This window comes from Tachypleus tridentatus, unplaced genomic scaffold (assembly GCF_004210375.1).
Source record: "Tachypleus tridentatus isolate NWPU-2018 unplaced genomic scaffold, ASM421037v1 Hic_cluster_2, whole genome shotgun sequence".
Lineage (NCBI taxonomy): Eukaryota > Metazoa > Arthropoda > Merostomata > Xiphosura > Limulidae > Tachypleus > Tachypleus tridentatus.
Genome location: NW_027467782.1, coordinates 52,224,627 through 52,248,728, shown reverse-complemented (window position 1 = coordinate 52,248,728; position 24,102 = coordinate 52,224,627). Strand labels below are relative to the sequence as shown.

At 33.3% G+C, this 24,102-nt stretch overlaps 1 protein-coding gene and 1 pseudogene across 10 annotated transcripts in view; both read right to left on the bottom strand.

Annotated features, from left to right (window-relative positions):
- Positions 1 to 6,441, bottom strand: part of LOC143242492 (uncharacterized) — a 40,930-nt gene extending 34,489 nt beyond the window's left edge. For 8 of the 9 annotated variants that reach the window (XR_013022813.1, XR_013022817.1, XR_013022816.1 and 5 more), the window contains exon 1: positions 6,120 to 6,438. Coding sequence is in view for 2 of the 9 variants with exons in the window: in XM_076485922.1 (XP_076342037.1) it covers positions 6,120 to 6,141 (22 nt within the window). In the remaining 7 variants the exon portion in view is untranslated. Of the gene's footprint in view, positions 1 to 6,119 lie in introns of all 9 variants that reach the window. The other variant, XM_076485924.1, reaches the window with a different exon arrangement.
- A 10,451-nt stretch (positions 6,442 to 16,892) lies between these two features.
- Positions 16,893 to 23,782, bottom strand: LOC143242581 (chromobox protein homolog 1-like; annotated as a pseudogene). Its single transcript, XR_013022964.1, has 4 exons — positions 23,654 to 23,782; positions 23,294 to 23,471; positions 22,490 to 22,587; positions 16,893 to 17,587 (listed from the first exon to the last, which is right to left on the bottom strand). The product of XR_013022964.1 is annotated as a chromobox protein homolog 1-like (transcript).
- Positions 23,783 to 24,102: the final 320 nt, after the last annotated feature.

The following is a 24,102-nucleotide window of genomic DNA, read 5'->3' as shown; positions in this document are numbered from 1 at the left end:
ACAATATCATATTATTCACCCACACACATAGAAAGGACTCATTCCTCAGTAACAAATTTCTGTGAATAGGAGGAAGACAACGAGCTATCCACGACCTCCACCCTAAGCCCCAACAACTTTTATTGTTGTTTAAACTTGTACGACACTAGTGCTGGTCAACCACTGATCCATACAAGGCTGTTTTAAACTTCCTACTGATATTCTTATTTGAGTGAACCAATTCCACTCCTAGGTGGGCAACTTTTAGAAAGAGGTTCAGTGTCATAGAGGGTATTTTCCCCACCCCTGAGTAAGTCTTGGATCTGCTCGTTATAGAAGACAACTGCTCAGAAGTAATTGGTTTGGGTTTGTTGTTACTCCACGGTCTGAAGTTATAATTCCTGCCTTCCAAACAAAAATGTTCTCCACCCACAAATTACGGTAATTACTGCATATACGAAAATAGAATGAACTTTACCATTGTAATCAAAATATTTCAACTTCCCATGTCAACATCTAACCAGTTGTAGCTCCTTATTATGTAGTCTATCAGCGTCATTAATCGTTATTCTTAAAATATTTGTTCTTGTTTGTTTGTTTTTTCTCTGTGAATATTTATACTCAATATATAGATATAACACCCAAATATTTCTCTGTCACGCTATGTTTCACCTGAACGGTCAATCGTAAAAAAAATAATAATAAAAATAAACCGCTTGTTTTCTAGATTATATTACAGGAAAATTTTTTTTTTTTTTACAATTCTTAGACCCCTAGTGGCACAGCGGTAAGTCTGCGGACTGACACCGCTAGAAACGGGGTTTCGATACCCGTGGTGGGTACAGCACAGATAGCTTATTGTATAACTTTGTGCTTAATTCCAAACAAAGAAATACAGTCCCTGAAACTTCAATCGATCGGTGAGTTTTCGTATGTGCTGAACGGTCAATCTGAGAAAACTTACTACGAAGAAAAATGTTTCCTTTTTGTGCTGGAATTTCACGGGGTTCCAAATCCGGAAACTGACTGAAAACAATATTTCGAATGAATCGACAGAATGTATAAGGTGTTTGAGAACACGCTTATTGTTCTTCATTTTTCTTATATTCACACACACATATTAATCTTGGTATTATAGGCATGTATGATTTTATTGTAACGTGTTAAATAAATTAATTGTAATGGTGTTGATTATCTCCCCTTTGATACTTCTTGTAGAAATGACAAATGTCAAAGAGTTCAGCTGTTCAGCAGTTTTTTTCTCAAGCTCAGTAAAATGACAAAAACGGTGATATCCAGCGGGAAAAAAAAATCCACGTTGCTAATTAATAAACCTGAGGACCCTGTTGTGTTGGATACACACTTTGTATCCAAACTCCAACCAACAATGCACTATAACAGTCTCTTTTGTTTAAAAAGAAACGCAATACAATTTTCCTTACTAAAATGACACATGAAATGACAAAAAACGGTTGTAAACGGCCCACTAGACAATCATATTGCATACACACTCTAATTCAAGGGAATGAATTGGCTGCACATTGTATATTTATCTTCATCACTATTTTTAGGAAGTTATCATTGAATTGTTTTAACGAGAATCTACTAGTAATATATAAAACACGGTTTCCTTTTTTTCAAAAAACAAAAAAACATTTAATATGGTTTATCCTGTTGTGCAAAAAACGAATCATTTTAGCAACCACCCACAAGCACAACATAATCCCACTTAAAATTTTAAATAACTTTGGTCGATTTCAGTAGGAGATCTGTGAATCATTGAGAAAATCTTCTTTGTAATAAAAGTTTGATTAACGATTTCATTTATTAATGGATAATATAGGCTATGCACAGTGTCATATGTACGATAACAGAGACACTGGTCTCTATACTGAACTAAACTGACTAATGAGATCAGTGAACTGATGAGACACGTGCAATTCACGTTCTGTGGTCATCGTTGAACATGTGGCAACATGAACAAATCATTTCTATGCCACTATTTTCGCTTGTTCGTGTAGGAAACGTGTTACATTTTCCAAAAGAACCCTGGTATTGCCCGAAAGGCCTCGTCAGCACTGGCTACAGAAGATATAACGTAGTGTACATTCTTTTCACTTTCACTAAACAGTTCTCATTAATAATATATTATCTGTCAAAATTAGTGTTAGTTGTTCCATCCCTTTACTCTGTTGAAAGAATTATTTCCGAAAACAAAAATGCTTAGAAAGAATCATATTGCCTATACAATTCCTTGCTATTATTATTTCTGCTATAACATTTAAATGCACTTCTTCAATAACAGTTTGTAATGTTAATCCTTTGGTTTCAAAAACAGAAGCCCGGAAAGATATTTTTTGGTAATTTAAATAAAAACTCACTATGTGGTGCTGCAGTGCGTCAGGACGAACTTGTGTGACAATCGATATGCAATAACAGCTCCACGTGATTATAATTTGAAACTTGTTGTTATGTAATATGTGTAGGATCGTAACGATGTGAAATTCAGACACAAACATTAGTTAAATACGTTAGTTGAATGTATTTGTTTCACGTCTTTAAACCTGCAGTCTACGAATTACATTTATTTTCTGCTTTAACCGATCTGAAGTTGTAAGCCTCGTTTTCGCAAGCTCCTACTTTTAATAAACGTTTGACTTTGGCGAGTGAGAAACAACTATGTCGTGAAAACATGAAGTTGTGTCTCTGTTCGAAGAGGCCCAGTATGGTCAGGTGGGTTAAGGCGTTCCACTTGTAATCTCAGGGTCGCGGGTTCGAATCCTCAGCGCACCAAACATGCTTTAGGCCTGGCATGGCCTAGCGCGTTAAGACGTGCGCTTCGTAATCTGAGGGTCGCGGGTTCGCGCCCGAGTCGCGCCAAACATGCTCGCCCTCCCGTGGGGGCGTTATAATGTTACGCTCAATCCCACTATTCGTTGGTAAAAGAGTAGCCCAAGAGTTGGCGGTGGGTGGTGATGACTAGCTGCCTTCCCTCTAGTCTTACACTGCTAAATTAAGGACGGCTAGCACAGATAGCCCTCGAGTAGCTTTGTGCGAAATTCCAAAAACCAAACCAAACCTGTTCGAAGACTACTCTGATGTTTGTATATTTTATGTAACATCCAAGATTATGAAATTTCGGTTCACGTCTCAGTCGTGGTTTATGTAAAACTGACAACTCACAACTATGTTAGGGACAATCCTCACAGATGGTAGTTTGTAAAAATATCTGTCGTTAACTTACGTAGAACAACAGTAATTTTAAATAAACTCGTTTTTCTATGTTAGTTTTATTTCATTTTGTATATTTTTCACAAGAAATATCGGATTAAGATATTAAAAAACACTCACGCATAAAAGCGGTTTCAACAGAAAAAAATCCAACCTCGGAGAATCTTGTAAGGAAGTATACAATCTCTGATGCTGTTTGCTTAAACCAAAACCTGATGCGGTTCTTATATTTTTAAAACGAAGATTTCTGAGAGTGATGTTGACATCTTTAATGTACGTGTCTAACGAAATCTTCGGAGCGCTAGTCATGACAGAAATGGCATATTTATCGCAGACGGGCGTATTTACAAGTCCAAAGATCACTGGTGTTTAACAGTCAGTCTGGCGTTGCAAGCAGAACCTATTTATCCTGTCGGATGTTTAAATTTCTGTTTCAAACAAATTTGTTTGGAGGGTAAAAAACGATGTGGATGATATCCAGTTTTGTCATGATAAATTACAAGATACAATTACTGTAGAATAAAATCCATCTTTATCATGTGTGGAAAGATTGTGTAACATGATTTATATATTTATATGTGGATGTGTTTACTGGAAACAATTCTGAAATACCTTTCTTAAAAAGTTACAACATTACAGATATGGGATAACATTCTACAGGGCATATCGTATCTAAATTTCATTGTTTTACCTTACAAAATCAAGTTAATTTACTTATATGAGTAAGAAAATAACAGTATTCTCACAATGGCATTAGTTCTACAACTCTTTACAACTAAAAGTCTCAGAAAAATACAAATAAAAGGACACAATGCCACTTTTTTCAAAAGTTGAAAAAAATCTAGACACATTATCAATTCATAACGCGATTGGTGTCGTTATTAAAGGTCTAACAATTCTCCACAGTGTTTCGTTATTAACGGTCTAACAATTCTCTACAGTGTTTCGTTATTAACGGTCTAACAAATCTCCACAGTGCTTCTTTATTAAAAGTCTGACAATTCTCCACAGTGTTTCGTTATTAACAGTCTAACAGTATTCTTCAGTGTTTTGTTATTAACGGTCTCACAATTCTCTACAGTGTTTCGTTATTAACGGTCTAACAGTATTCTTCAGTGTTTCGTTATTAACGTCTAACAATTCTCCACAGTGTTTCGTTATTAACGGTCTAACAGTATTCTTCAGTGTTTCGTTATTAACGTCTAACAATTCTCCACAGTGTTTCGTTATTAACAGTCTAACAGTATTCTTCAGTGTTTCGTTATTAACGGTCTCACAATTCTCCACAATGTTTCGTTATTAACGGTCTAACAATTCTCTACAGTGTTTCGTTATTAACGGTCTAACAGTATTCTTCAGTGTTTCGTTATTAACGTCTAACAATTCTCTACAGTGTTTCGTTATTAACGTCTAACAGTATTCTTCAGTGTTTCGTAATTAACGGTCTAACAGTATTCTTCAGTGTTTCGTTATTAACGTCTAACAGTATTCTTCAGTGTTTCGTTATTAACGGTCTAACAGTATTCTTCAGTGTTTCGTTATTAACGTCTAACAGTATTCTTCAGTGTTTCGTTATTAACGGTCTAACAATTCTCTTCAGTGTTTCGTTATTAACGTCTAACAATTCTCCACAGTGTTTCGTTATTAACAGTCTAACAGTATTCTTCAGTGTTTCGTTATTAACGGTCTCACAATTCTCCACAATGTTTCGTTATTAACGGTCTAACAATTCTCTACAGTGTTTCGTTATTAACGGTCTAACAGTATTCTTCAGTGTTTCGTTATTAACGTCTAACAATTCTCTACAGTGTTTCGTTATTAACGTCTAACAGTATTCTTCAGTGTTTCGTTATTAACGTCTAACAGTATTCTTCAGTGTTTCGTTATTAACGTCTAACAGTATTCTTCAGTGTTTCGTTATTAACGGTCTCACAATTCTCTACAGTGTTTCGTTATTAACGGTCTCACAATTCTCTACAGTGTTTCGTTATTAACGGTCTAACAATTCTCTACAGTGTTTCGTTATTAACGGTCTAACAATTCTCTACAATGTTTCGTTATTAACGGTCTAACAATTCTCTACAGTGTTTCGTTATTAACGGTCTAACAGTATTCTTCAGTGTTTCTTTATTAAAGGTCTGACAATTCTCTACAGTGTTTCGTTATTAAAAGTCTAACAATGCTCTACAGAGTTTCGTTATTAACGGTATAACAATTCTCTACAGTGTTTCTTTGTTAAAGGTCTAACAATTCTCCACAGTGTTTCTTTCTTAAAGGTCTGACAATTCTCCACAGTGTTTCTTTATTAAAGGTCTGACAATTCTCTACAGTGTTTCGTTATTAAAAGTCTAACAATTCTCTACAGAGTTTCGTTATTAACAGTATAACAATTCTCCACAGTGTTTTGTTATTAAAGGTCTTACAATTCTCTACAGTGTTTCTTTGTTAAAGGTCTAACAGTTCTCTATATTGCTCAAAGATTTCTTATTACAGACAATTGTCTTGTGACACCTAAATGTTCTATATAGTCTTCAGAGGTTTCTTATTAACGCTACTTTTCTTTGAATGTCGACTAATACTGTATAAACAGTGTCCACGCTTTTTTGTTATACATAACGATACTGTGTGAGCAATGTTTACGTTTTTACTATAACGTTTATCATAATACCTGACTATACTGTGAAATCTGTGGCAAAGCTCAAGGTGGATTCTCCATTATTATCAATATATATTTATATATGTGCGTGCATATTTTGATCATTTAGCGTCTGATAAAGATGTAAACCTAAACGTATCGTGTATCGGCTATTTATTCAGGGGCATCCGATCATATATTTATGGTGATGGAACCTTAGCTTGTGTCAAAAGCTCTAAAAGTAACTCTTGAAAGGGTTAAATATATGACTTACCTGGAAGATTGGTTTCATCCATTTCAAACTTTTCCCCGGAAATAAATTTTTAAAAAGTCTAAAGTTTCGTTTAGGTTTCAATTTATATCCACAGTTGGTTGTTTTAGTTGTTTGTTTTACTTTCCTAATTCTATCAATTTCCACCGACGTATATTCAGGAGTAAGTTTCATTTATTATAAAATAACATTTATCACTACGTTTGTAACCACAGTAACATGACGAACGATCGGAACATTTCCGTCAAACGTATTGCCGCTTCGCATGCTCTCTGGTTGATAACAGTTCATACAAAACACCGTCAACCCTCTATATAGCCTATAACGCTCTCCTAGATGTCGCCACTATTCATATCTCATACCCACGTGCTCGGACTAGTACGAAACTTTTCAGTTCCCACCTTTGTTAATCATTGAATTACAAAGGTAATACTTGTACACAGATCAGAGCTTATGATGTTCAAATTTATGATCAGAAGCGCCCTCTTTAAAAGTTTCTCATAGCTAATGTCAATCAAAAACTCCTAACATCAGTTAAAAAACAAACAGAAAGCAGAGTGAAAACTACTGTAAATTTCAGACTATTGAGGAAACTTGTGATACAGTGTTGAAAACAGTCTACTATTTATTCTGGAACAAAAGTGAAAATCTCTGTAAAATGAGTGAGTGGGTTTTTAATGACCGCGACTTATATCTTATCCTTCATGAAAATAGTGTCGCAGAAACTAACAAGAAATCAAAATGAATGAGAAGAGAAAAATAGAGACGATAACCTTAACACTATTTATATCTCACGAAGATTCAGTACGATAACCTTAACACTATTTATATCTCACGGAGATTCAGTACGATAACCTTAACACTATTTATATCTCACGAAGATTCAGTACGATAACCTTAACACTATTTATATCTCACGGAGATTCAGTACGATAACCTTAACACTATTTATATCTCACGAAGATTCAGTACGATAACCTTAACACTATATCTCACGAAGATTCAGTACGATAACCTTAACACTATTTATATCTAACGAAGATTCAGTACGATAACCTTAACACTATTTATATCTCACGAAGATTCAGTACGACAACCTTAGCACTATTTATATCTCACGAAGATTCAGTACGATAACCTTAGCACTATTTATATCTCACGAAGATTCAGTACGATAACCTTAACACTATTTATATCTCACGAAGATTCAGTACGATAACCTTAACACTATTTATATCTCACGAAAATTCAGTACGATAACCTTAACACTATTTATATCTCACGGAGATTCAGTACGATAACCTTAACACTATTTATATCTAACGAAGATTCAGTACGATAACCTTAACACTATTTATATCTCACGAAGATTCAGTACGACAACCTTAACACTATTTATATCTCACGAAGATTCAGTACGATAACCTTAGCACTATTTATATCTCACGAAGATTCAGTACGATAACCTTAACACTATTTATATCTCACGGAGATTCAGTACGATAACCTTAACACTATTTATATCTCACGAAGATTCAGTACGATAACCTTAACACTATTTATATCTCACGAAGATTCAGTACGATAACCTTAACACTATTTATATCTCACGAAAATTCAGTACGATAACCTTAACACTATTTATATCTCACGGAGATTCAGTACGATAACCTTAACACTATTTATATCTAACGAAGATTCAGTACGATAACCTTAACACTATTTATATCTCACGAAGATTCAGTACGACAACCTTAGCACTATTTATATCTCACGAAGATTCAGTACGATAACCTTAGCACTATTTATATCTCACGAAGATTCAGTACGATAACCTTAACACTATTTATATCTCACGAAGATTCAGTACGATAACCTTAACACTATTTATATCTCACGGAGATTCAGTACGATAACCTTAACACTATTTATATCTCACGAAGATTCAGTACGATAACCTTAACACTATTTATATCTCACGAAGATTCAGTACGATAACCTTAACACTATTTATATCTCACGGAGATTGAGTACGATAACCTTAACACTATTTATATCTCACGAAGATTCAGTACGATAACCTTAACACTATTTATATCTCACGAAGATTCAGTACGATAACCTTAACACTATTTATATCTCACGAAGATTCAGTACGATAACCTTAACACTATTTATATCTAACGAAGATTCAGTACGATAACCTTAACACTATTTATATCTCACGAAGATTCAGTACGATAACCTTAACACTATTTATATCTCACGGAGATTCAGTTTAGGGCGTAACCATAGAATTGAATTTATGATTTTATAGAATAAAGGAACTTGTTATAATCCAACCGTCAGCCATCTTTATTAATACCACTTCAACATTGTGGGTATAACATTCTTATCATGAACATGTCAAGAACTTTCTAATCGGCAATTTTAGAAAAGCAAAGTGCATATTTCAAATATTAGCTCCTTCGTCATAGCTCATTCATTTCTGCAAGAGTTCTCACTTTTCTGTTTGTCTATCTTCTGCAGAGATTGGCCCGGCATGGCCAGGTGGGTTTCGGAGCTCGACTAGTAACTAGATGGTCACGTGTTCGAATCCTCGTCGCACCAAACATGTTAGCCCTTTTAGCGGTGGGGCGTTATAATGTTTCGATCAATCCCACTATTCGTTGGCAAAAGAGTAGCCCAAGAGTTGTTGGTGGGTGGTGATGACTATCTGCCTTCCCTCTAGTCTTACATTGCCAAATTAGGGACGGTTAGCGCAAACAGCCCTTGTGTAGCTTTGCGCAAAATTTGAAAAACAAACAAACAATCTGCAGAAAGTTCTCTTTTCCATCTGTGTAGAACCGTTCATTGGAACCAACTGAATTCTACATCCGTGCCGCCACCTAGTGGTTCGGAAGTAAATCAGGCAGCTAATTTAAAAATTGAATTCCAATATTTGTGGTAGAGATAACACAAACAGCTGACTGTGCAGCCTCGTGCCCAACAACAAACACCCTGCGCCTTCTGATTTGGGAGCGACCAATTTCAGTCTGGTCTATTCGTTGTGATGGGTACCACTTTTCCATAACAAATTACAGCGACTTATCCTCTCTCAGTCTGTAACGGAAATTATGTAAAACACTTTATTACTGGGTTAGTGAGAGATTGTTGTAACTTGGATATAAATAAAATTTGATGTTTTAACCCTCCAACAGCGGGGATGTTGTAGCTCATCAGAGACGTAAAAAGTGGGAAAACATTTCTTAAACATAATGTTTTATCATTTTTATTGTGAATTTTGAGCAAAATATGAAAGCAAATGAATAAAACCCAAATACATATTTATTACAAGTTAAAATGGTTTTACGATATGAAAAGTCACACAGACAATCTCAAATGCACAGCGCTACTCTATATTCGTTAGATCATCTTTCATACATGTCTTTGTCCACTGTTTACTAGCTCATAAGGACGGGATACTTTCTAAAAGATGCCGAGATAATTATTCTTTTACAACAAGTCTGTTAGGGACAGTAAGGTTATGTTTTCCTGGGAAAGGTCTTGTCACCCTTCCAATTATTTGTAAATTACAGTGTAACTAAACTGCCTCAAAAATTCAAAGTTCAGATATCAGTTAGTTGAATAGAGCTTTTTGTACTACTTCACAATCAATGTCATGCCACTTTTGTCAACTTGTCACACAGTATAATTCAAAGTTCAGATATCAGTTAGTTGAATAGAGCTTTTTGTACTACTTCACAATCAATGTCATGTCACTTTTGTCAACTAGTCACACAGTATAATTCAAAGTTCAGATATCAGTTAGTTCAATAGAGCTTTTTGTACTACTTCACAATCAATGTCATGTCACTTTTGTCAACTAGTCACACAGTATAATTCAAAGTTCAGATATCAGTTAGTTTAATAGAGCTTTTTGTACTACTTCACAATCAATGTCATGTCACTTTTGTCAACTAGTCACACAGTATAATTCAAAGTTCAGATATCAGTTAGTTGAATAGAGCTTTTTGTTCTACTTCACAATCAATGTCATGTCACTTTTGTCAACTAGTCACACAGTATAACCATATCAACTTTGGTCATTTAGTAACCATACTTTCCACCGTACTTCACCTTTACATAATGTACTAAGTAAAGTAAAATGGATGTTTTTTTTTTCCATTGTAGTGTTAAAATATTTCCTTCCTTCTTAGTCTGTTTTTAGGCATGTTCTTCTGAATAGTTATAACTGTTCCACAAAATCAGTCTTATTTTCAAAGAGAAAATAGCATATTCCAGACGTATATAATAATTATCTGTATGTAATATGTGACCTTTTTCAAGGCAGTCTTTCTTCAATTGCTTGACAACTGACTCTAAAAATTCTAATCAAGGATCTACATCAATTGCAGAACAGATAATTACTTCTACTACATTTTTTGTCACGTAATACAAAGATCTTTATTCCAAATCTATGGCACTTGCTTGAAAACAATCAGAGATTCATCCATAATTACATAAACGGATAAAAAGATTCCACAGCTCTATTTTGGAAACACTTCACGAACTTTCCACAAACAATCATTTGCACTCGGTTCTTCGTTATTGGTAAAGTAAATTGACCCTAAATCGATCTTGAGTAATGTATTATGGAAAACTTGGAGTTCTTATAAAGGGACCATTCTTTCAATAATCGCTTAACATGATTTATACATATTGCACAAACATCACAAGAGCAAAGAGTGTATATTTCCTCAACAGTTTTATCTTCACATTTCTTGCTTCATGAAGTAAAAAGAGGTTTACTTTCACTTTCTTTGTAATTCAAGGATTTACAAAACACATATCTGATTCTCACACAATAGGACACATTATAGTTTGATAAAATGTAGGAATTACAAAACACTTAATACCTGTTTGTTTCTTCTTCATTGGAATAATTATCACGTGCTAATACCTTAATTTTGTCTTCTGATGGATCGACTCGTAACCTGAGGGTCGTGGGTTCAAATCCCCATCACACCAAACATGCTGACCCTATAATGCTATGGTCAATCCCATTATTCATTAGTAAAAAAGTAGCCCAATAGTTGTCGGTGGGTGGTAATGACTAGGTGCCTTCACTCTAGTCTTACACTGCTAAATTAGGGATGGCTAGCACAGATAGCCCTCAAGTAGCTTTGTGCAAAATTGAAAACAAAAAGAAACTTTTTCTCTTCCATGACTTATACTAAAAAAATGAATTAGGCGCAATGCTTTGAGTGAGTACGGTGCGAGAGGTTGCTAATTGATGTTTTTAGCCTGCGTCATCAAATGATGATGGCCGCCATTTAAGAGTTAACTATCAACAATCTTACTGCATAAGAATTATAATTTTATCAAGGCATTCTGAAACACGATGTTCAAACGAACTAATGTTTTTGTACTATTGTAGTTTTCACATTATTCTCTATTACGAGTATGGTCCCATCTCACAACTGACGTACATATTATTTTCTGCTTCCAAAAATATATAATGAAATCCTGTTATTTCGGTAATAATAATTGTCAACGTTTTACACAAGTTAATAATATAACTTATGGCTAATGTACAGATTTTATAAGAGTTAAAAACCCTTATTTTTGTGACCATTTTTAATTGAAGGTGTTTCTCCAAGTCATGTAAGCTGGATTCCTATACCTCTGCCCCTATGCCAGGCAGGTAGAGGTTTGATCCTTGACCCCTACAAAAGATCTTCTTTGAAGACAATTAGGTTGTTGTATTAAATCGCCTTGATATACTTCAGTGAAGTTCACTTTGAATGAGATAATTGTTTTATATTGGGCTGCAAGTGAGTTCACTAATTCCACTCATTTCTTTTTCTGATAAACTGGATTATTAGTAACAGAAATGGTGTAACACCCTAGTCTTCACCTCCCAACTATAAGTAACTTGGACCCAGTGCAAATGATTTACTTCATCCACTAATGTGTGGCTTGTATCAGACACGTACTTTTTGTTACCTCATAGCCGATAGATTACTTCCATTTGCTGTACAGCTCTGACAAAAGCCCATTTGTTCCTCCCAAAGCTTGTCAACCTATTCTTTCAACTTTTCCATATGATTCTATTTTAAACCATCATCAGACAGTTTTTACATTCTGCTGTTTCCCTCTTCCCAAACCTTATGATGTAGAATGTAGAGCCTTCTGTGGCTATATCGATGTCTGTTTTAATAGCTTCTATTTACTTCCATAATGGCTTCCTTCATTTCTAGCTTAAGATTGTTCACAATTTTCCTGAAATTATTTCTGTTGGTGGAACGTCTGGAACTGTTTATAGATATAGTTCAGTAAGAAATTATCTGAATTGTTCTACCAATTGCTGTTGTTGGTTCTGGCATCTTTAATGTTATTTGGTTAACGTGTGTGCTGATACTTCCTGGTTCGTTGATAGACTGTCAACGTTTCCATTTCCCATTCCTGATATTCTTTACCACTTCTTGGTTGGCCTTATTATAATTCTTGTTCAAGTCTATTAGCCACAGAAGCTGTTTAATACAATGTTCATATCTCTTCTATTTCATGTTTTCTTTACGACATCTTAAGGTATCCATCCTTTATAATACAAAATTTATTCCCCTACACAAGTTATATTCTATATCTTTTACCTTCCACTACCTGGTTTCAATACCACGACGTGTTCCCTCATTGAGGGAGTGTGGCATGTCTTTACTTTTGTAACAGATTTTGAGAAACTATGAAACAACACACTAAGCCATGCTAAAGTAAAATTTTCAATTTATGAAAGATGTAACATGTGCCACTGAGCAAAGTAACTTACAACTAATTGTATATATTTAATTAGTTGTGCCTACGTTCAACAAATTATAAGTTGTTAATATGGTTCTTTGACATCCACATTTCAAAATGCCACACAAAACTAAACTGTATTCACACAGTCGCTTTCAAATTTTGAAATAACTAACTAGAAAGATGGCAGCTAGTCAATAGCATTTATGGCCCACTCTTGTCTGGTCAGTTTACAGTATCTACCACATCCTTTCATATCACACCCACACAAATACCCCCACTCTGATTAAAAAACAATGTTGAGAGCTTGATACCTAACATGTAACTTTACTACAGAAGTTAGAATATTTATGTAACCCTAATTATCTGTTGAGATACAAATAATATAACTAACAACTGCAACAGTAGAAATCCCCATACAAATAATATAACTAAGAACTGCAACAGCAGAAATCCCCATACAAATAATATAACTAACAACTGCAACAGTAGAAATCCCCATACAAATAATATAACTAAGAACTGCAACAGAAGAAATCCCCATACAAATAATATAACTAAGAACTGCAACAGCAGAAGTCCCTATATAAATAAGCAAGAACAACTGCAACAGTAGAAATCCCCATACAAATAATATAACTAAGAACAACTGCAACAGCAGAAATCCCCATGCAAATAACTAAGAAAAACTGCAACAGCAGAAGTCCCTATATAAATAATATAAGCAAGAACAACTGCAACAGTAGAAATCCCCATACAAATAATATAACTAAGAACAACTGCAACAGCAGAAATCCCCATGCAAATAACTAAGAAAAACTGCAACAGCAGAAGTCCCTATATAAATAATATAAGCAAGAACAACTGTAACAGTAGAAATCCCCATACAAATAATATAACAACTGCAACAGTAGAAATCCCACATGTATAAAATGTGGTCGTAACAAAGACTGTGTGTGTAAGACCCAAAAATATTTAATGTTATTGATGTACTGTCACATTGACAACACAGGTGTTTTAGTTAACAGCAAAATATACTTAACATCTAATAATTTTAAGTATTTTACTCTAAACTTACAAATCAAATTGTGATACTAGCTACCACCATAATGGTACAAATATTTATATCACGTTAGATCTTGACTTTTAAAATAAAGAAAATCATCAGTTTATAATGATTTCTTCTGTTTTCACTGACTGTAGTTTACCTCTTACAACACATTTTCGACTTGTAACTTGTGTATCTTTCATTAGCTTTAAGTACCAAGCACTAAAGGTGGTTTTTAAATCACCTTAAACTATCCTTAGATAACAAGTTTAATACTTAAGTAAATTTTCTATAGCTTATTCACCACCATGATCTATATATGGTGTATTATTGTTAATAAAACCAGTATAGTTTCCCCACATCATAGTTTTAACAAAACTATCCATCACTGTTATCTATAGATGGTGTATTATTGTTAATAAAGCCAGTGTAGTGTTTCTAACATCATAGTTTTAACAAACTATCCACTACTGTTATCTATAGATGGTGTATTATTGTTAATAAAACCAGTGTAGTGTTTCTAACATCATAGTTTTTACAAACTATCCACCACTGTTATCTATAGATGGTGTATTATTGTTAATAAAACCAGTGTAGTGTTTCTCACATCATAGTTTTTACAAACCATCCACCACTGTTATCTACAGATGGTGTATTATTGTTAATAAAACCAGTATAGTTTCCCCACATCATAGTTTTAACAAAACTATCCATCACTGTTATCTATAGATGGTGTATTATTGTTAATAAAGCCAGTGTAGTGTTTCTAACATCATAGTTTTAACAAACTATCCACTACTGTTATCTATAGATGGTGTATTATTGTTAATAAAACCTGTGTAGTGTTTCCCCACATCATAGTTTTTACAAACTATCCACCACTGTTATCTATAGATGGTGTATTATTGTTAATAAAACCAGTGTAGTGTTTCTCACATCATAGTTTTTACAAACTATCCACCACTGTTATCTATAGATGGTGTATTATTGTTAATAAAGCCAGTGTAGTGTTTCTAACATCATAGTTCTTACAAACTATCCACCACTGTTATCTACAGATGGTGTATTATTGTTAATAAAGCCAGTGTAGTGTTTCTAACATCATAGTTTTTACAAACTATCCACCACTGTTATCTATAGATGGTGTATTATTGTTAATAAAACCAGTGTAGTGTTTCTAACATCATAGTTCTTACAAACTATCCACCACTGTTATCTACAGATGGTGTATTATTGTTAATAAAACCAGTGTAGTGTTTCTCACATCATAGTTTTTACAAACTATCCACCACTGTTATCTATAGATGGTGTATTATTGTTAATAAAGCCAGTGTAGTGTTTCTAACATCATAGTTCTTACAAACTATCCACCACTGTTATCTACAGATGGTGTATTATTGTTAATAAAGCCAGTGTAGTGTTTCTCACATCATAGTTTTTACAAACTATCCACCACTGTTATCTATAGATGGTGTATTATTGTTAATAAAGCCAGTGTAGTGTTTCTAACATCATAGTTCTTACAAACTATCCACCACTGTTATCTACAGATGGTGTATTATTGTTAATAAAGCCAGTGTAGTGTTTCTAACATCATAGTTTTTACAAACTATCCACCACTGTTATCTATAGATGGTGTATTATTGTTAATAAAACCAGTGTAGTGTTTCTAACATCATAGTTTTAACAAACTATCCACTACTGTTATCTATAGATGATGTATTATTGTTAATAAAACCAGTGTAGTGTTTCTCACATCATAGTTTTTACAAACTATCCACCACTGTTATCTATAGATGGTGTATTATTGTTAATAAAACCAGTGTAGTGTTTCTAACATCATAGTTTTAGCAAACTATCCACCACTGTTATCTATAGATGGTGTGTTATTATTAATAAAACCAGTGTAGTGTTTCTCACATCATAGTTTTTACAAACTATCCACCACTGTTATCTATAGATGGTGTATTATTGTTAATAAAGCCAGTGTAGTGTTTCTAAATCATAGTTCTTACAAACTATCCACCACTGTTATCTACAGATGGTGTATTATTGTTAATAAAGCCAGTGTAGTGTTTCTAACATCATAGTTTTTACAAACTATCCACCACTGTTATCTATAGATGGTGTATTATTGTTAATAAAACCAGTGCAGTGTTTCTCACATCATAGTTTTTACAAACTATCCACCATTGTTATCTACAGATGGTGTATTATTGTTAATAAAGCCAGTGTAGTGTTTCTAACATCATAGTTCTTACAAACTATCCACCACTGTTATCTACAGATGGTGTATTATTGTTAATAAAGCCAGTGTAGTGTTTCTAACATCATAGTTTTTACAAACTATCCACCACTGTTATCTACAGATGGTGTATTATTGTTAATAAAACCAGTGTAGTGTTTCTAACATCATAGTTTTAACAAACTATCCACTACTGTTATCTATAGATGGTGTATTATTGTTAATAAAACCAGTGTAGTGTTTCTCACATCATAGTTTTTACAAACTATCCACTACTGTTATCTATAGATGGTGTATTATTGTTAATAAAACCTGTGTAATGTTTCCTCACATCATAGTTTTTACAAACTATCCACCACTGTTATCTTCAGATGGTGTATTATTGTTAATAGAACCTGTGTAGTGTTTCCCCACATCATAGTTTCTACAAACTATCCACTAGATGGTTTATTATCCTTGATGAAATTAATGATCTTTGATATTAACCCAAGAAGGTAATTTTGTATAAATCATTCACAACTGTCATAAAGATGTGTTGTTTCTCTATATAATCCTAAGATATTATATTAAGGCAGGATTCACAAAATTTGTATTGCTCTCTTTTAAAGATGAGTATCTGAAATGACCAAATCATTGTGAATGGTCTAATACTGATTACCAATTGAATTTATGAGAAACAAAAGATGAGTTTGGAACAGCTCTCAAATGGTATATTACACTGATGGTGATTTATTAACTGAAATGTGGATTAACACAGTAGTTTAAATGTCGCTAAAGAACAGCACTAGGTGGCACTGGTATACCAGAACTTGCAAGGATACACAGCATGTAATACAGTAAATCTATTTTCTAACATACAGGTTTTTCATTAGCCTGAATGGTAACACATTAAACAGGAACAAAATATTAAAACAAAAATATAAATTAGCTGCTTTGTTCTTTCTGAGATATGGGGTTAAATATTTATATTGTAAAAACATTCTGTACTAGTAGAATTCTTTGTATTAAATGGATAAAAACTTGGAACATTTTGGGGTGTCACAGAGTTTACAAGATGCCGACAAACATACATGAATGAAGATAAAAACAACTTGAAAATTATGGCTCTTTTTGGGTATTAATGCTCAAAAAGTAAAAAAGCAGAGAAATCTAATGTAATGAACAAGCTTCGATATGCAAACACTACAAAAAACCTCTGTTTTTTGAGGTGCACCTATATTACTGATGAAGAGTTATATGGAATATGGGCTTCGTTACGACTACTTCTCTCCTTTCTCTTCCTCGTCATGACTGGAGCTTGTATGCCATGTCAACCTTTCTTCATAGAACTGAATAACCACTTGTGGACATTTGACATTCGCTAGTCGGGCAGGGACAAGGTCTGCTTCATCACTACCTTTCCTATAGTCATAGAAAATCACACACTTATGATCTACAAAACAAAGTTCTGTGTCGGGACAAATCTACTCATCACTAGAAAACCTTAAAAGAAAACTACTCATCACTATGAAACCTTAAAAGAAACCTACTCATCACTTTGAAACCTTAAAACAAAACTACTCATCACTATGAAACCTTAAAACAAACCTACTCATCACTATGAAACCTTAAAACAAACCTACTCATCACTTTGAAACCTTAAAACAAATTTACTCATCACTTTGAAACCTTAAAACAAACCTACTCATCACTATGAAACCTTAAAACAAACCTACTCATCACTATGAAACCTTAAAACAAACCTACTCATCACTATGAAACCTTAAAACAAACCTACTCATCACTATGAAACCTTAAAACAAACCTACTCATCACTATGAAACCTTAAAACAAACCTACTCATCACTATGAAACCTTAAAACAAAACTACTCATCACTATGAAACCTTAAAACAAACCTACTCATCACTTTGAAACCTTATTAGAAACCTACTCATCACTATGAAACCTTAAAACAAAACTACTCAGCACAATGAAACCTTATAACAAACCTACTCATCACTTTGAAACCTTAAAACAAAACTACTCATCACTATGAAACCTTAAAACAAACCTACTCATCACTTTGAAACCTTAAAACAAAACTACTCATCACTATGAAACCTTAAAACAAACCTACTCATCACTATGAAACCTTAAAACAAAACTACTGATCACTATGAAACCTTAAAACAAACCTACTCATCACTTTGAAACCTTATTAGAAACCTACTCATCACTATGAAACCTTAAAACAAAACTACTCAGCACAATGAAACCTTATAACAAACCTACTCATCACTATGAAACCTTAAAACAAAACTACTCAGCACAATGAAAACCTTAAAACAAACCTACTCATCACTTTGAAACCTTAAAACAAAACTACTCAGCACTTTGAAACCTTAAAACACACCTACTCATCACTATGAAACCTTAAAACAAAACTACTCAGCACAATGAAACCTTATAACAAACCTACTCATCACTATGAAACCTTAAAACAAAACTACTCAGCACAATGAAAACCTTAAAACAAACCTACTCATCACTTTGAAACCTTAAAACAAAACTACTCAGCACTTTGAAACCTTATAACAAAACTACTCATCACTAGAAAACCTTAAAACAAACCTACTCAGCACTATGAAACCTTAAAACACACCTACTCATCACTATGAAACCTTAAAACACACCTACTCATCACTTTGAAACCTTAAAAGAAACCTACTCATCACTTTGAAACCTTATAACAAAACTACTCATCACTATGAAACCTTAAAACAAAACTACTCAGCACAATGAAACCTTATAACAAACCTACTCATCACTATGAAACCTTAAAACAAAACTACTCAGCACAATGAAAACCTTAAAACAAACCTACTCATCACTTTGAAACCTTAAAACAAAACTAGTCATCACTATGAAACCTTAAAACAAAACTACTCATCACTATGAAACCTTAAAACAAACCTACTCATCACTATGAAACCTTAAAACGAAAGTACTCATCACTATGAAACCTTAAAACAAACCTACTCATCACTTTGAAACCTTATTAGAAACCTACTCATCACTATGAAACCTTAAAACAAAACTACTCAGCACAATGAAAACCTTAAAACAAACCTACTCATCACTTTGAAACCTTAAAACAAAACTACTCATCACTATGAAACCTTAAAACAAACCTACTCATCACTTTGAAACCTTATTAGAAACCTACTCATCACTATGAAACCTTAAAACAAAACTACTCAGCACAATGAAACCTTATAACAAACCTACTCATCACTTTGAAACCTTAAAACAAAACTACTCATCACTATGAAACCTTAAAACAAACCTACTCATCACTTTGAAACCTTAAACAAAACTACTCATCACTATGAAACCTTAAAACAAACCTACTCATCACTATGAAACCTTAAAACAAAACTACTGATCACTATGAAACCTTAAAACAAACCTACTCATCACTTTGAAACCTTATTAGAAACCTACTCATCACTATGAAACCTTAAAACAAAACTACTCAGCACAATGAAAACCTTAAAACAAACCTACTCATCACTTTGAAACCTTAAAACAAAACTACTCAGCACTTTGAAACCTTATAACAAAATTACTCATCACTAGAAAACCTTAAAACAAACCTACTCAGCACTATGAAACCTTAAAACACACCTACTCATCACTATGAAACCTTAAAACAAAACTACTCAGCACAATGAAACCTTATAACAAACCTACTCATCACTATGAAACCTTAAAACAAAACTACTCAGCACAATGAAAACCTTAAAACAAACCTACTCATCACTTTGAAACCTTAAAACAAAACTACTCAGCACTTTGAAACCTTATAACAAAACTACTCATCACTAGAAAACCTTAAAACAAACCTACTCAGCACTATGAAAACCTTAAACACACCTACTATCACTATGAAACCTTAAAACACACCTACTCATCACTATGAAACCTTAAAACACACCTACTCATCACTTTGAAACCTTTAAAGAAACCTACTCATCACTTTGAAACCTTATAACAAAACTACTCATCACTATGAAACCTTAAAACAAAACTACTCAGCACAATGAAACCTTAAAACAAAACTACTCAGCACAATGAAAACCTTAAAACAAACCTACTCATCACTTTGAAACCTTAAAACAAAACTACTCAGCACTTTGAAACCTTATAACAAAACTACTCATCACTAGAAAACCTTAAAACAAACCTACTCATCACTAGAAAACCTTAAAACAAAACTACTCAGCACAATGAAAACCTTAAAACAAACCTACTCATCACTAGAAAACCTTAAAACAAACCTACTCATCACTAGAAAACCTTAAAACAAACCTACTCATCACTATGAAACCTTAAAACAAAACTACTCAGCACAATGAAAACCTTAAAACAAAACTACTCATCACTTTGAAACCTTAAAACAAAACTACTCATCACTAGGAAACCTTAAATCAAACCTACTCATCACTATGAAACCTTAAAACAAAACTACTCATCACTTTGAAACCTTAAAACAAAACTACTCATCACTATGAAACCTTAAAACAAAACTACTCATCACTAGGAAACCTTAAAAGAAAACTACTCATCACTATGAAACCTTAAAACAAACCTACTTATCACTAGGAAACCTTAAAACACATTGCTTTCTCTAGAAATACGTGAACCAACATAGTTGTGTATAAATTCCATGAAGTCATAATTAAGTAATTACACTATCAGTATGTTGACCATTAAATACTGAATGGGTCTAATACATGTCAACTAAGGGTCACTAAAGAACTGTTAAAATGAGACCAACTAACCAACATTGTAACAATTTTCTTTTAAGTTTTATATTAAATTTAAATTAAGTATGTTTATTCAAGTCAGGTAAAAAACAGCTGTTTATCAGTAAAATGTTTAGCAAACTTAGTTGAACACGAACAAGTTCAAACTGTAAAATAAACTTAATGAAGATTGTTAAAAACAGGTGATTTACAGGAAGGAACCTCTAAAGTGAGGCACATAAACTAATGCATAATGTAATTCATGATGTTTTAGAATGTTTACCACAAATAATGTTTTATTATATAATATAATAATAGCTGTGCATGATATTTTAACATTAGTGGTCCTTCTCTTAGTACAAATTAACTTTAACTAAATATAGTTTAATAACAGATGACATAACATCTTGTTTCTTTTTTTCAAATACTAAATAACAGTTACTGAAATTTGTGATGTACACTGGCAACAGAAAAAAATGGGTCTCAGTTTCCAGATAATAATTAAAAACACTATTTAAAGTAACATTTCTTCTTTAACTTTCATCAGGGCTAGTAGCATATGGAAACCACAACACAATATACTAGCTGAAATATATTTTTTTATTATAACTGAGAGAGTGAAGGTGTTATTTAATATTACTAATAATTAAAACAAACATTTTAAATGTATTTTGGAGGTTTTAAAGATTATATAAATAATACTGGAGATCTTTGGGATGAATATGGTTTTAACCATAACATGAAATCACTTGGTACTTGTAACTAAAAACACACAATATTATCACAAACAAATCTTTAGTTACAAATACTTGATTAAAAACGTTTTTTTTGGGAACAAAAACTTCTGTTTCTTTGTTTATTTGTAATTAAGCACAAACCTACACAATGGGCTATCTCTACTCTGCCCACCATGGATATTAAAACCAGGTCCTTAGAGGTGTAAGTCTGCAGACATGCCACTGTGGGGCTAAAACCTTGTAAAACTAAACATCTACCACATTTTGTGAAATTACACATGCTGTATCAAAAAATTACAGTATAAATACTTATCGTGTACAAATGTGTATACAAATTTGTGTGTATTGTACTGAGCCTGTTGCACAAGGATTAACCCCACTTTAAACAATTGTCCTGAACCACACATATTAGGGTGAGTCTCAACATATAGTTTTAGATCTAGAAGTCAGCCCCCAACACACACAAGCCAGATGTGCATAACCTAATTTCACTAGTGTTTGTACTGAGAATTGGGGCTACAGTAGAGCCCAGTTACCCATTTTCTTTGTTTCCTCAATACAATTATGCCATTATGATTGTAAAAAAGTCCCCATACATGTCTGAAAACTGACAATCATTAACTTTATTTAGTGGGTATATTTTGACCTGCATGTTTTAAGACATGATTGATCAAAATTATAATACTGAAAATGTACATATTTCATATGAATCTGTCTCTTCATTCATCTGGTATTTTCTTACTCATTGCTTTAAATTAAGAACAAAAACAACATTACCATTTTATAAGGAACATGAGTTCTCCACTTGAGTCTGTCGCTCCAATTATTCTTTCTGGATCAAGACCTCTGTCAAACCCTCTTGGTCTGTTATCTTCCTAAAACCAATAGTTACACTTAAAATAGGAGAGAGATATTGGATATTCCTCACCAGCATACATATAATAAAATTATATCCAGTGTCAAACCTCTATTACACTGACAAGTGTAATTTTAGATTGTTCAATTAAAAACAGACACACAAGCCATGTGAATGAACATACACTACATTCATCTTACAAACAACTGTCACCCACATATACATTAAAAATAAAATAAGGAATTACTTTGACCACAGTGAAAAACAAGTGGGTAACTTGTACATTACATACCATTCAATGTAAAGTCACAATCAACACAATTACTTTGTTATATATTTATAAATGGCTGGTATGGGTAGAGAAAGCACAAGTAGAGAAGTGAACAATGTTTCCATCTTCTTTGGTCATCGCTTTGTGATTCCGACGATGACCGAAGGTCTAAACGTTGTTTGCTCCTCTACTAGTGCTTTCTCTACCCATACCAGCCATTTATAAATATATAATTTTCTCTACAAGTGGGTTTTCTCGTCATCACAAATCACTTCATTAAGAAGTTTCTACAAGGACGTTCCTGATGGTCCTTTCCAAGGACAAAGATAATACCTATCTCATGCAGATGACAATTTAAGCATCAGACCATACATCTGGTAACAGCAAAACATCTCCCAGAAATAAAACATCCGACACCATTTTTATCACTAACTGTATTTAACTATCAACTCACCTCTAGTTTTTTCTTTTTCTTCTGAGGCGAGGTTTCAGATCCTTCAGTTCCATTCACTTTCCGCTTTTTATCTGATGAATCTTTTTTATCTTCTGCACTTTTCTTCCTCTTCTCTTCATATTCTGCAATAAGTTCTTGACAGTCAAGGTTCCCTTCTGGCTCCCAAGTGTTCTCGGACCTTCACAAACAAAACAGTGACTGATTAAAGAAATGTGCAAGTAAAAGGAACCTGTCCAGCACTGTTTTTTAATAAATTAACAATTGGTTATGAGTAGAACCAGTACCTAATATATGTGGCAAAATAAGTTAGTTATAAAGTTTAATAAAGACAAACAAACTTGAAGGTAAATGTTAGCTTACTCTGGGTAACCTTTCCATTTCAAATAATACTCCACTTTACCACCTCGCATTCTCTTGTCCAGGATTTTTTTCTACAATGTATTCCTCCTCTGGTGGTGGACTAACTTCCTTTTGTTTCTTTTTTCCCATACTGGGCTCAAAACTAGTGACAAAACAAAGTTCGAAGGTCAAATACAATCACTTGCTTTTATAGTAAATACAAAAACATTAGTAGGTCTAATCAATGAATATGTAAAAGAGTGGCTTTCATAGTCTTTTTCTGCTCCCTTCAACAAAAACAGTTAAAATTAAAGTATTTTTAGTTAAGATAAGTACATGAATATCCAAAGCCTACACTAAGATAGTCCAGGTAAAATATGATTTTCATGCTAAGATAAAAAATGCTTATTTTCATATTGGAATTACTTCTTTTATTAACATAAACTTTTATTACTTCACAGGAATATTTT